The following is a 15,160-nucleotide window of genomic DNA, read 5'->3' on the forward strand; positions in this document are numbered from 1 at the left end:
TGTGTGTGTGTGTGTGTGTGTTAGTCCATGCAAGTGTGTTTCAGTCCAACTCGGTGTGTGTGTTTGTGTGAATGCATGTATACTATGCATGCATGTCCAAATAGGTGTATGTGGATGTATCTGACATATGCAATGTGTGTGTGTGGGGGGTGGGGGGGGGGTGGGGTGAGAAAGATGGAGAGAGAGAGAGAGAGAGAGAGAGAGAGAGAGAGCATGCTGGGTAGGAGGTCAGCTCCATGGTGCATTCCTTCACACCCCATCAGCATCTGGATGAGAGGAGGAGGAGGGGAGGATAGAATGGATGGAAGGAGGGAAGGGTGTCTCAAGGGGGTTGGGGAGGAGCTCCCTCCCTCCCTCCCTCCCTCCCTCCCTCTCTCGCTCGCTCTCTCTCTCTCTCTCTCTCTCTCTCTCTCTCCCCATCTCTCCCTCTCTTTCTTTCTCTCCCACCCTCTCTCTCCCCTCCATTGGAGAAAAAAGATGAGGGGAGATGTTGGTGGCGGTGGGGGGATTGCAGAATGAGCGTCTGCCACGAGTTTAGCCCCTCGCCCACTACATTAAATGCACAGGGTCGCCTTGGCAACGGGAACGCCGCCATGGCAACACATGTAGTATAAGGCAGGTGCTGTCGCACTGTGAAGCCATTTGTTGAGAGAGAGAGAGGGGGAGAGAGAGGGAGAGAGAGAGAGAGAGAGCGCAGGGATGGGAAGAGAGACAGAAAGAAAGAGTCAGAAGAGGGAGAGAGAGAAAGGGAGGGAGGGGGGAGTAGGGAGAGAGGGGGGAGAATGTGATGGGCGGGGGGGTGGGTTGGTAGGGAAAACAGACAGGCAGTTAGCGCAGGAAAAATATGTTATCGCCGTGGCAACGCAATGTGGCAACTCTCCATGGCAACAGCAGGTGGCTCAGGGCTGAAATTTGCGTTCGCTGCTTTTGCTTTTTCGTATTGCTGTGTGTGTGTGTGTGTGTGCATGTACAGTAAATGTGTGTGTGTATGTATGTGTGTGTGTGTGTGTGTGTGTGCGTGTGCAGCCATGCATGTGTGAGTGTGTGTGTGAGTCCATTATTCCCCTGCATCTGGTGAGGTGAGAGCCACATCACAAGTGCAGACGTCCAAATCCTCTCATTCAGCAGCTTAGCAGAACATAAAACAGGACTCATATTACAAAGGAAACTCTCCTGATGAGTGGAAACGACGAGTGGGCTGCTTCTGCTTTTTTCAGAGTTCACAGCGTCCCCAGGTGTTTGTCTGTCCTGTTTCTCTGTTGTGTGTGTGTGTGTCTGTGTGTGTGTGTGTGTCTGTGTGTGTGTGTGTGTGTGTGTGTGTGTGTGTGTGTGTACATATGACCAAGATCCATGTTGTCACACACACTATGACTGTGTTTGAGAGCAGCCTGTCTAGCTTACAGAGAGGAAAAGAAAGGAGCAGTCAGACGTGTTATCTAATGGAGAGCTAAAGACCACTCAACCTGGAAAAAGCCCCCCCCCCCCTTTTCCCCTTAACCCTAACCCCTCTTTCCTTGCCCCTCCATCTTTCTCCCTCTGTCTTAAAAGTATGGCTTCCCCAGCGGCACTGTATCTATTGTCTTCTTGTGTGTGCATATAAGTGAAGATGTCTCCGTCTATGTGAGAAATGCCATCATTACCTCCCTCATTAGTGGTGCAATGATCACCTAAACTGAGTCCCCGGCTTTGTGTGTTCCTCTGTGTGTGTGTGTGTGTGTGTCTTTGCTGCAGGAGCATGGCTAAAAGCGTGTTTTTTAATGTGTCACACTGTACGCACGTCTGTCTTAAACATGCCCGTGTGACATGAGCGCAAGTTAAATGTGAGTGTGCGTTGATTAGGGTTTTTTTTTTAATTTTATTTCATTGAATGTGTGTGAATGGACCAGTGGCGGGTGGTGGGGGGGGGTTGTCATGAGAAATTACCCCCATGGACTACAGCGGCGAGGCTGTAATTCTCCGAGGTAATCACAGGGAATAATGGCAACAGTGGGACACCCGGGAATCTAATCACTATAATCAGAAGCACTGGCTTATGGGCTCAAATTCCTGCCTTGCTATCTGCCTCGTGATGAAGCCTGCTGGGCTGGTTGGCTGCTGCAACATGATCAAATGATTGACCGGTTTTCTCTTTCTCTCTCTCACCCCCCATCCCTTCTTCTTCTTCTTCTTCTTCTTTCCTTTCTAGTCCTCCATTGTGGTCGGGGAGTCCCCTCTTCAGAAAGAACGGAGGAGTTCTCCTACAAGGTAACCGTTTCACCTCCGCAAGTCTTGTACTGTATGTGTGTGATCTTCTGCCTCTTTCTTCCTTTCATTCTTTCTTTCTTGCTCTTTCTCTCTGTCTCACCCTCTTCCTCTCTCCTCCCTCCCTCCCCCTCCCTCCCTCCACCCTCTACGGATGTGCCAACTCCAATCATCTCAATTCCAAATCCCTCTTTTTAGAAGCGCACCTTGAGAATACCGAGTGCTGAGTTCTGACACTTGGCTCGGCGCCAGAGAAGGAATGCTTTTTCCTACGGAGGCATATTCGAGAGTTTTTAAAAAAAAAAAAGGAAAAAGAAAGGAAAGAGGTGATAGAGATGCAGCGAGTGAGGGAGGGGAAGAAAGAGAGAGAGAGGGGAGAGAAAATCTCAGCTTCAAATCAGAGGCTGGGGAGCAATCCCCTCGTCTCCTTTCCCCATTCAACACAACATGCAGTCTCACTCTTTTTACTCTTTAACACCTCCTTTTCCCTGCATTTCCCATTATTCCTCTCCTCTTCCTCTCCCCCTCCCCCTCCCCCTGCCCGGCCTCCTCCCTGGTGGCTGGATGGCAGTTTAAATGGACATTCAATCCCAATCAGGGATCACTCCGGGAGCTCGCTGGGCTGCCGAGTCCTAAATGGAGGGGGAAATGGATACATTAGGCGTCTGCGGCGCGCCCTCCATCGCCGCTGATAATGGAGTAGTAATGGTCAAGGAGCCGGGGGTTGGAGAGAGTGTCTGAAAACCTGGACTCCCTCTAGACGCACACAGTCTGAGTGAGTGATGTGTCTGAGCAGCCGGACAGGCGGATGGACAGATAGATGTACAGATAGGGAAGGCCGACTCGGGGGCGCATGTGTGACAGGGAGAGGCAGGAAAAGGAAACTTTTTAAATGTGTTTCTGAAAGGAGAGAATGGCCGGGCGTGACATTCGGAGGCAGCGGGGAGAAAGAAAGTTGTGACAGACAGCCAGAGGCAAAGACAAGGAAAAAGAGGAGGGGGGGGCGGGCTGCCAGAGAGAGTGAGTTTGGGGCTGTTAGTGCCCTCCGTTATTACTTCCATCTCCCATTCCCAGAGCTTTCAGAGCCGCTCCGCTCTGAGCTGACGTGGCCTGAAATCTGCCTCTCCCTGTGGCCCGGCACCGGCTCAGGATGAGCACAAGGACAACGCATAGCAGCTGTGTCCTTAATCCAACCCATCAACCCCAAGGTTCATCATTTAATAGCTCTAAATTATAGAGGATCTGCTCGGTGTAAGTGTTCCTATTTTATTTAAACACTTTCATTTGAAGAGGAACCTTTTTTTTTCTTCCAGTTTATAAACCTGTTGTAAGGCTTTATTAACCCGTCAGCTGCAAAAGAAGGGTGTGTCCGAGTTAATAGAAAAATGGTTTCATCGCGACCGCTTTCAAGGTTCAAACATATATTGGGTTTACGTCTGTTGAATTGCATATATTTACAAATGGTTTCCCTTCAACTCTACCAGAACAACTCAGAATATTCTACGCATTTTTTCAGATAAAAGGTTTTTGGTTTGTTTTATTGCAACTACAGACAGCTAGAGAGCAGTAGCTATTTTAATAATTCAGACATTACAGCAGCTGAGGGGCAGTGGTAGAAAGTGACTAAGTACATTTACGTAAGTACAATTTCAAGGTACTTTTTTCTCCTATATTTATTTGACAGTTGTATTTAGTAGTTACTGTGTAGAGTCAGACTTTACCTGTAATGATGCATAAACTACCCAGTCGTTTCACCTCAACCAGCTCCAGTATCAAAATGCTGCTCACATGTTAATGCATTTGCTGATGATACTTACTTTACTAATAGCAGATAGCAAATATACTCCATTGCAATAGTAAGTCCTGCATTCAAAATTTGTTGTGTTATCAACAAAATGTACTTAAAATACCAAAAGTAAAAGTACACATTATACGGAGTGGCCCCTTCCAGAGGGTTTTATTCTGTTATTATAATATTATTAGTGGTGCAAACAGCTTTTTAATGTTGGAGCTCAGTTGAGCTGTTTTATAAGATACTGCTGGGATGTTTGTTACACTTGAAAATCATAGAATTATGAAATAAAAAACTTTACTGTAGTTAAGTGTTACTTAAGCCCCTTTCACACATAGCTCCCGGTACATTACTGGTATAAACTTTTCACTATTCACACATGCAACTACATTCATGCCACACTTATGGATGCCAACCGCCATAAAACTAAACAGAAGAAGAAGATGGACAAAGGCGTGTATGCAGTGGAAGACGTCTCTAAGTTTTTTGTCCGGTGCCAATATTCTCATAGTGTACTTAATGTTCAACAAAATAGGAAGACAAGTAATGTTTAAGTTATCTTATATGTACATATATTAAGTTTAAGTCACTCAATACGTCATCAGCAGAGTTTTGTGATTGGTTCGCTCGCTCCTCGTTAAAGCCTCTTTCGTAGCCCCTTACACGCTTGTCCCTGCAATGTTATTGCTTTCATTCACAACACAGCCAAACGTTTTCCCTGAAATGTTGCTATGTCTTGAGGTGTGAAATTGGCGGTACAGATTTTCCCTGAATATCGATCCCTGCTCTCATTCACACACGTGACCCCATGCAGGAAATGCTCCTGAACATTTCAGGGATAGACTGCACGTGTGAAAGGGTGCTTTAGACTCTCAGCTGCAGTGTCAGATAGACAAGCCGGTTAGCCATCCAGTTAAACTGCCAGCGTTGTCAGCCCACCAGCAATCCAGCCAGCCAGTCAGTCAGACAACATTAGTATGCATCCTGCCCTCAGAATCTGTACTCAGTTTAACACACGGCAGCCAAACAGGCAGATAGAGAGGAGGTGGGGGGGGCGGGGGGGGGGGGGTGTTTTGACTGCGAGAGGCCACTTTCAAACGGTTGCGTTCTCAAGGTCTGCTGGGAGTGACCTTTGAACCTTTGGACTGTGTGTGTGAGTTCAGTGTGTTTGTGTGTACTTGGTGCCTGTCTGCTCCGCTCCTCTGCCAGCCGTGCAGAGGCTGCAGCCTGCAGGGCCATGTGGAACTCATTTAACAGGAGAGCAGGGGAGGCTGAGTGCATATACGGCACATGAGAGCGGGAGAGAGGGGAGGAGGGAGGCTGAGGGCTTTGCTTTGCCCTGGAAAACAGGCAGGCAAGGGAGACGGGCGGCAGGCGAAGACGTAGGAAGCAGACAGAAAGGCAGAGCAGCTGAGCAGACATAGGAAAAAAGACAGACTGGAGGATATTTTCTCTCCAGGAAAAAGGCAGAGACGCAGACAGACACCTCTTCTCTTCTGTATTTACATTTTTTTTCCTCAGCTCGTCCTGCTTTCTGCTACCAATCTAAGTGTTTTTCTTTTTTTCTTTTTTTTATATTTCTTTGAGCTTGTAAAATGTATTGCTCAATCTCAGTGAGTGAGGACGGGCTTTGGGAGCGCTGCCTGCTCTTTCCCTGCTCGGGTTTGTCACCTCATCTCCTTAGCATATGTCCCCGGCTTTTTTACCTGCAGAGACGGCGTGCGTGCTCGGCTGGAGATATGAGTCACCACCATACATAGAGTGACAGGCGAGATCGATAGAAAGGGGAAGAAATCAACAGGAGAGGACGGAATTAGAAAGACAAAGAGAAGGGTTTGCTGAGAAACTCAAACAGCAGAGTGAGGAGGGGAAGGCACAGCACGCACATAAGAGGAGAGTTGTCTGCGCTTGTGCTAGGAGGGAGGTGTGTGTGTATGTGTATCTAGGGTAAACAGAGGTGGTCAGGAGTGTGTCGCTGAGCTATGAGAGGCCGTGTCAAACAGTGCTTGGTATTTCCTTTCCCCCTTTTCTCTCTCTCTCTTGCTCTGCTTTTCTCTATCACTTTCTCTGCTGATGCATGATCTACCACTCTGTGGCATGTGGAAGGGGAGACGTTGCTATGGCAACCTAAAGCCCGACTGGAGCGAGGTGGGGAAGGAGGGGTGGGTGCACATCAACCCGGGGAGACCTAATGCACTGCCCACACACACACACACACACACACACACACACACACACACATATACACACACACACACACACACACAACCATGCAGCGAGTGATCAAGATTATAAAAGAGACTCTGTGCAGGGACCTACTTATAAGGTTATGGAGAGCAGAGCTGGAGATATCAGGGGCAGAGCCACACTAACTGGAGTCAATAAGATTACTGTGGACGCAGCCGGCCCGGGGAAAGGCTGCAGAAACACACCAACAATGGCAAATGACAAACAGATCTATCATAATTCATCTTTGTGTGGTGCAACATGAGCTAAATTTATGGTTTTCTTGGGGGGGGGTCCCCGCCATGACAACTTGTATGTTTTAATGAGCTTGTGGTTCCTGGGGCGAATTAAATTTCTCCTCATAACATCAGTCATAAATTTACTGAGAGTTAAAACCAGAAATAAGCTCCAGTACATGATGCTGTGATGCTATGGTTTTTCGGATTTGCACCTTAACAAACGCTTTCGCGGTCGACAGAGCAAACAGCAGGTCATCATTTGTGAAATGCAAACTGATCCTGGAGATGAAAATGGCAGCTGTTTTAGTGAACTGGGATGGCCGTGGTGAGCAGCTAACCTTAAGTAATGAGAGCTTTTGGCTCAGGATGTACACATACACTCTTCTTGTCTTTCTCTCGCCTCTTCTTCTTCCCTTATCCTCTGCAACACAGACGGTAAATATGTATTGCAGATTCACAGCTGTTGCAGAGTTGAACACATATCCATAGATCTCCCTTCGAGTCCATTCAGTGTTTGTGAAAATAGTAACGTACGTTCCACAAGTAGGAAACCGCAGTCAAGACTTTGACCTTGATGGAAAATCTGAAGCTGCGTAAGAAACAAACTATTATTTGGTGGTACTTAATGTTTGTTTTCATTCTAAAGTGGTTTTTAAACTGAGACATTGTTGGTTCTGAACCAGGAAATGTTCCAGTATCTTCAGAAATCCCCCCTGGACACACTGGCACCTTGAATTAATTCCTTGTCAAGTGGGTTTATATTAAACCTCAATGGCACCACAAGTTTCATTCTTAAAGTTCTCTTTTTCCAGTAGTCTACACATAAAGCTAATTTGTTATGGCAAAGTGAAAACACAAAGAAAGAAAGAAAGACTCTCTCTCTCTCTCTCTCTCTCTCTTCCTGAGAGTTAGATGAGAAGATTGATACCACTCATGTCATGTCTGTACAATAGATATGAGGCTACAGCTAGCAGCCTGTTAGCTTAGCTTAGAGTAGAGTAGAAAAGACTGGAAACGGGGAAACTGGTTCTGTCCAAAGGTAAAAAAAAAATCTGCATCCCAGCACCTTAAGATCTCACTAATTCACACATTATAATAATCCGTATAAAAACAGAAGTGTAAAAATGACCCCCTTTTGCCAGTCTTTCTCCAAGGCTAAGCTAACCACCTGTTAGCTCTAGCTTATATTAAGCTACGCACATGAGAGGGGTTTGAATCTTCTCTACTATGTCTCTGAACTATTCCTTCAATGCAGACGTATTAAAAATCAAAAACTGAGATGTTACGCAGAAGATGCATCGACAGAGACTACACAGCTTTAAGTCTTGCGTCTACCAGCTGTCAGATTGGATTAGGAGCGCTGGTAAACCATGATCTTCAGGTCTCCCCACAGATTTTCAAATGGCTTCAAGTCCAGGCTTTGGGTGGGCCGCTCGAGGACGTGGAGGGATTTGTTCCAAAGCCAGTCCATTATGCTGGATGTGTGGTTCGGGGTGTTGTGTTGCTGGAAGGTGAATCTTTGCCCCATTCTGCTGCGTTTTCTTCAAGGACCTGTCTGTATTTGGCTCAGTTTGTGTGACGGTGCCAGCATCGTGCCGCAATGAAGTGACACCAGGTGATAGCCAGGTGATAATCAGCACCTGGTTTTTGACGGTGGAAACGCTTGGCTTTCAGACCCGAGAACTCAATTTCCGTCTCATTAGATCAGAGAAAGCGCTATTTGGTAAACTCCAGGTGGGTTGCCATATGCCTGTTCATTCAGTGGAGTAAATGGCACTTAGATGGAGTGCTGTAGAGTCCTTCTGGTAGGTTCTCTGGTTTCTGAGAAAATTGGTCAGGCCACTTTCTCCTCCCTGACTAAGGTCCTTTCTGCCTGGCTACTGTTGACCAGATGGACGCCTCTTGGAAGAGTGTTGGTTGTGTTCCTGGGGACTTTGAATAAACTCTTTTCCCAAATCTTTGTCTTGACACAGTCCAATCTTGGAGGTCTTTACTCTGACATTCACAGTGAACTGCGGGACATGATTAAGACAGATGTGTGCATTTCTGATTCGTCTCCAGTTCACCTTCAAGTGCCACTGGTAGAGCTAAAAGGAAATGATGTAGAGCTAAAGCAATTCCTCGACAGAAAATTAATAGTTGGCAACAATTTTAATAATTGATTCACCGTTTAAGTCTTTTTTTTTTAAGCTAAAATGAACTCTCTGGTTCCAACCTCTTTAACATGAATATTTTTTGATTGATCTTAGTCTTCTGTGTTATTAAACAAAATAGTTTGGATTTGAATATGCAAACTTGGGATTTTGGAAATTGTGATGGGAATTTTTTTCTATTTTCTGACTTTTTATGATAGAAAACTATCTACAGATTAAGACTAGAAGACTGTTTTAATAAATATTCATGAATCATGAATTTGTCATTATTGTATGTGGATTAAAAAGAATACAATTTTAAACAAGACAAATGTGTCATTACTCACAGATGTTAAAATCGGTGGTATCCCCCTTTAAGCTCCAGCCGCCTGCTGTTCAGCCCGCAGCATCAGACAGGCTGGATTTAGTCGAGCCCAGCGGTCGTTGGTAATTGAATGATTCGCAGCGGCCTTAACTCATTTATGACGCTTTCCCGCTCAATTTAACCTTGCTTTGCTCATCAATGTTGCCCTGTTGGCCTCCTCAGACGGTCAGTGAATGCTCATCGAGCTGCTCCTGGGTCTTATTGAGGTCCGATCGGGTTTTGGAGAAGCTTCCTCTGTGCTCCCCTTCCTACGCTGAAACTGATTTGTGTGTCGCGCATGTGACCAAAGTGGCATGGATCTGTGTCTATAAATTCTTGTGTCTGCTGCTCTCTCTCTCTCTTTTAGTTCCTCGTGGTGTGATCCAAAATGGCGCCCGTGTCAGGAGTCAGGCACTCTTCCCTGTGATAAGACCCCTACCCGTAAGCCCTGTGGGGAGCAGAACCTCGGCCATAAGGTGGGTAAACTTTGCTCCAGTTTCCCTCAACCATATCATTAATGTCATTCAGGGCTTCCCCCGCACAAGCACATTCCCTCACAGACACACCCACACCCAAATACACACATACAGTAGCCTTCAAACAAACACAAAATGCACACACACACGCAAAACACAGACCTCGCACCAAAAATTTTCCACTGATAGTTTACATAATTACATCTTTATTTTGTCCAAACGCCAGAGGTCTCTCACATACACACACAAACAGGTTTATTAGAGGGAGAGGCCTCATGATTCAAAGAACATTCGGAGCATGCATGGACATGCACATCCATCATAGGAGCATAAGAGTATGATGGCCTGCACTGCGTAATGAATTAAACATACCCAAAGTCTCACTAAAGGTATGCAGTGAATATTTGATCACTGTAAGGGGTGCGTGTTTTTCTTATAAGATATTAATATGCTAACCCTCTCATTCTGAGGGGAGGGGATGTCCAGGGGACAGGGCACGCTGCTGAAGCTCCTTTTTGATTTATAGGTTGTCAGAATACACCCCTGTCCTTTAATGCCTTACATGGAAAAAAGTGTCTTCTGACTAATAGAGCAAAAATATGTGTTGCAACATAACGCGGGAGCTGATGCTCAGTGGACAGCGGTTTAAACGACTCCGCTGCAGAATCGTCACTCCGCGTTACTCTGACTTTAAAGCTCGCAAGGTCCTTTATGTGCTGAGCAAGTTTCACGACCTCGGGGAGCGCGAGTGCTGCTCAAAATGCACTGTGTCATTTGAAAAATGCAAAGGTGGCACTCTGAAAATGAGTCTGCTCCTTTCTAAAAGGAGAGGCTGACTCTTTTTTTTTTCTTTTTTTGGGAGATACAGGGTTTTAATCTGACCTGAGAAATATGCACACGAGGGCCCTAGGGGGCTATTTGAGGGTGATAGATTATCACTTGAACCTTTTTTTTTTTTTTTTTTTGCTTTCCAGCCAAATGCAGAGCAAACTGGAGCGGCTTCAGTGGAGTGAAGCGTATGCAGGCAGGCCACCTGGCTGGCAGCGTGACAGCAGGACTAACAATATTCTCTGCCCTTGCTTCATACAGATCATCCCTGGGAGATTATCTAAGCCGAGGACAGGACAGCCCATCCCGCTACTCTCCTCTGCCCTGCAGCGAGGACCTCCAGGACGACCACACTTACAGCACCGCCAAATCCCCCAGCCGGCTGTGCTCCTCCCAGGTCGGCAGCCCTTCCTCTGCTCTGGACGACGACGACGACGACATCATCGCCGTGGAGATCCAGTCGGACGTCAAACCCGAGCCCCGGGAGATCCCGCTGGATTCTCACGTCACCACCACCGCCGCCTCTACCTACATTTCCCAGCAGCCCCTGCGCGGACAGAGACGTAGCTCAGGGGCGGGGGCCGGGACTCTGGCGGGAAGCAGCCTGCCCTGGACCAAAAACCGAGCGAGGGGCATTAGCGACACGCTGCCGCTGAAGAAGCGGCGCGCAACGGCGGTGGAGAAGCCGCCGGAGAGCGACGATGAGGAGATGAAGGAGGCGGCGGGGTCACTGCTCCACCTGGCAGGGGTCAGAGCCTGCCTCAACAACATCACAAACCGCACCGCCAAGGGCCAGAAGGAGCAGAAAGAGGCCCTGAGAAACTAAGACGCACACGTAGAACAAGTACATAGTCATGCAAACACACACAGACGATACACAGCTCCAAGCACGCACACACACATCAACACACATATACAATACACAACTAGGTCAACAGGTAACGTTACTACAGCATTAGTCTCAACGGACACTTCTCATCTCCCTCTATCTATCTGCAGGGCATTAGGTGAATCCTACTTATTTGTGGCAATATCAAAAATCTATGTTTTCCTACATGTTCAGCAACACTAACATCAATGGGTATTTCTCATGTGTCTTTGTTGTTTTTGTTGTTTAAAAAGGGGATGAAAGCCATAAAAAAGCATTGTTTTGTCACTAATTTGGACAAGTCGAACACAACAAAACTGAATCACATTGAGGAGCGCGCGGTGCATAAACGCAGAAGATGGCTTGTTTGTCTTACCTGTTTGTTTCCATGTGAATCTGTAGCAATCTTGCAGCGATGCCGGCAAGGGCGGTCGGAGCCGAGACGAAGGCGAGACGAGCCTCATTTGATGAGACGCAAGGGCTCTCTCTCGGGCCGCTCGCTGGCATTGCTCTCCGACATCCACGAGCACAAATGTGAGACTGTGCCAAAGATAAGCGACCAGGGTTGCTTCATGTAGCCGATACGACAGCTGACAAAAAAAAAGCGGGGGAAAAAAGGAAGGCATAGTAGTGAAGAAGAGCTAAGGAGGGCAACCTTAAGTGTCAAAATAATTGTAAAACCCAATGTGATATATATTCATGCACTTAAGATTATTTAACGCCACTTATAATAGAAGCATCATGGGTAAAGACATGGTTTATTTCAAGAGCACTCATAGTATTTAAGAATAGATATTTTAAAATAAATAAAAAAAATGGTCATGTTTATCACCATAGAGATGGATAGTGTGCCGGGTCTGAGGCAATATCTCCTTCATTTTGTTGTTGTTGTTGCATAATGTAAACGTCCCTAAAACTTCCCCCCAGTACTTCTGTCCATAGACGTAGACACCTGGTATAGATATCGTAGCTAACCAGTAGCTACCACACCTTCCTCCTCATTTGACAATGTCAAAGAACTATATACATACAGCTGTGGGTTTTAGATTTCTGTTTGTGTCTGTTTACCCTCACTCTACCCTCATAAAGATATAAGCAATTTGTCCCGTGCGGGCAACTCTGTAAAAAGGTTAGAAAATATTTTATTTTTTTCCTTTTCTTAATTGAAGCAATTTGACCTGCAGGACTTTCTCAGTTATATTGCATGGGTGCTTGTAAATAAGATAAAAAGCAAATCTTTTTTATTCAAAGATCATGTAAGATAAACAATGTATTTAGCATGAAGCATGACTTATTTTCATATAAACCTTGATCCTAGAGGAAAGAAAAAAAGTTTTGCCGCCAATTCTTATACCCGTGATTATATTGGATTTTGTTTTTGTTTTGTTTGTTTTGGGTTCTTTTTTTTTTTTTCTGAGCGGGCTTTCAAAGACACGTCTTCAGGGAGGAACGTGGGAGATCACTCTGCAATTAAGTGGCCCGAGGGTGCCACCTCTGGGCTTCGGGGGTTCAGGCAACGTAGGCCAGCTGAATCACCTCTTAGGGGTGGGCTTCCGTCTTCTTCTGCCTGTACAGTGATTTTTAGGTGTTCAGTGTTAACCCCCGGTGTTATTTCAGAACACGTCTGTAGAGTGTGTGAGTTTGTGTGCCCAGGAACACACACCCTTTAACATTGTGCCTGCCTGCCTGCCTGCCCTCAGTACCTCTGTTGTCATGTCTCTGACATGTTTTGACAGAACGTTACCTGTCTTTATTTATAACAGTATTGTTTTTTCTTTTTCTCTCTCTCTCTCTCTCCTGTGTGTAAATGTACATGTGTCCTTATTTTCCATCAGCATTGTTCAGTGTAAACGTGTGGATCAGACGGGCATGGGAAACTTTGTAGGCGTCCTGAAAGAACCTCATATCTCCAAATAAAAAAGGCTACTCGGGAGTTGAATTGAAAAGAAAGAATGTAGGAGATGGCAAAAAAATAGGTTTTTGATTTACATACAGTATTGTTAAGCCTTTGATTAAAGGAATTATCTGCCATTGTGGATGTCAAGCTTGCATACAGTCTGTCACATATTTATCTCAAGAGCCCACTCTGGAGATCAGAGTTTTTGTTTTTTAATATTTTGCATATGTGTATCTCACTTAGGGTCATGAAAATACTGACAAGGGCAGTATGGACATTTTTGCCTCAGTAGTGATATCGACGCTGCGCTGCCATTGTTCGGCATGCTCTCGCTGAAACAGGAACGCATTAAAGTATTAATTTTCCCCCACTTGCACGGATGCGGTGCATATAAAAAGCAGCTTTGCAGGAGAAAACCGCAGGCCGGGGTTTGGTCGTGGCAGCGGGGTCAGACATGGTCTTGTTTAAGCTGTTGAGTGATTGTCAGCGAGCCGAGCAGGCAAACAAAATGCATGTCCCATCCACTGGTACGGTCACCTGTTTGCCACCTGTAGCATGCATCACCGGCTTTGCATTTTGTATGGTATCCATGCCGACGTATTTAAAAAAAAGCTAAGAGGAGACACCGTCAGTGTTCTTGTTGTGTGCCATCCATCTCTCGTCTGATATCTGTCTGAGTGCCCCCACGGCCCAGGTCAAGCACTCTGCTGTATTTGCAGTAACAATCCACCGTTGTGGTGACTAATAACGTGTTCAGCAGGCAAGAGGCATGTCGAGGGGAGAATGTGTTGCTTTAGCAACCACCCTTTTTTCCCTCTGACTCACTCAGTGACATGCAGGGAAAGATGAACTCCTGACCTACGAGTCCTGGAAAAACAGAGCAACACACAGAATATATGTGACATTTTAAAGCAAAGGAAACACACTTCACTGCCTGAGAAGCCCCCTAAAACAAGTGTTTCTCTCAAACCTGCCAAACATACAATGAAACGCTCTAAGAAAATAACAGTTGCCATTTTTTGTTGATGTTTTTATGCACATTTTCATTTTCTGTTTTGTTTTTCTCTCTGACAAAATTATCTACAATACTGCCATTATTTTTTTCCAGTGACTGAGCTGAATATTGGAAAGCCATAGGTTAGAGATGTCAAAATGCAAAACTGTTATTGATCTGTGAGATGTGGGAGTACACCCAGGTGTTGGTTTTTCTGATTTTATTTCAGTAAATGTTCAATTCTCTCCTTATTGTGCAATCATATTGCCAAAGAATGATTTCAAGACCTATTTCATCACTACATGTAAATATCAACGTTGTCCAATACCGTGGCAAAAAATATATAAATGTTGTTTTATTTTGTTTTCCATTTTCTGAAAAACTGCAATGATGTTTATGTGATGTATTGTCTTCCAGTTGGTTGCAATAATAAAAAAATACGAGTTGCAGAAGATTAGTTTGGCTGTTCCTTTTGACGGACTTGGATCAAACATGGACACCACAATCAAAGGGAATTATAGCCTTGTCAGCTACTGTGACACATTTAATAAGAGATCGCTGGTAGGCTGTTCAGATGGGCTATAACAAAAGCAGCCATTTAACAATTTCTCCCCTCAAAACTCACAGTTAAATATAGTAAAGGATTACAAGAAAGCACATCACCCTTTCTACCCTCCCTTCCTTCTCACCACTTCAACATGGAACACACACTAACCCCCATTTACGGGCAAAGTGCTTGCTTTGTGAGACTGGAGACTCTTTAATTTGCTCTCAAGACTGACCCCAATCATTAACCTCACATATTCCCATCAACAAGGGTCTTATCATAACCATGCCTCTTCCGTCAGTTAATTATTCATTTACTTCCTCCAATCATTTAAGTTCAATACTTCTGATTAAAGTCAAACTCAGCGTCCCCCCCTTAGGGAGTGAAGTAAAAGAGTTAAGTGAACCAAAGAGTTCCTCAATGCCTTATCAATCTGAGTGGTGCCATTTTGGGGCCGTGTGGCAGTGGAAGCCCATTCATAATTGAAGCCGAGACAGGCTTAATCTCAAGCCAGTGCCTCCCTGTGCAGCACGCTCCCACCACCAACACAACTGGA

General features: G+C 45.5%; 1 protein-coding gene across 2 annotated transcripts in view; it reads left to right on the forward strand.

The window, feature by feature from the left end:
• LOC139302408 (forkhead box protein N3-like) overlaps positions 1-11,124 on the forward strand; it is a 50,799-nt gene extending 39,675 nt beyond the window's left edge. For both annotated transcript variants that reach the window (XM_070926086.1, XM_070926085.1), the window contains 3 exons: positions 2,186-2,244; positions 9,362-9,470; positions 10,560-11,124. In XM_070926086.1, the coding sequence (XP_070782187.1) occupies positions 2,186-2,244; positions 9,362-9,470; positions 10,560-11,124 (733 nt within the window). The remainder of the gene's footprint in view (positions 1-2,185; positions 2,245-9,361; positions 9,471-10,559) is intronic.
• The last annotated feature ends 4,036 nt before the right edge of the window (positions 11,125-15,160 follow it).

This window comes from Enoplosus armatus, chromosome 19, assembly GCF_043641665.1.
Source record: "Enoplosus armatus isolate fEnoArm2 chromosome 19, fEnoArm2.hap1, whole genome shotgun sequence".
Classification (NCBI taxonomy): Eukaryota; Metazoa; Chordata; class Actinopteri; order Centrarchiformes; family Enoplosidae; genus Enoplosus; species Enoplosus armatus.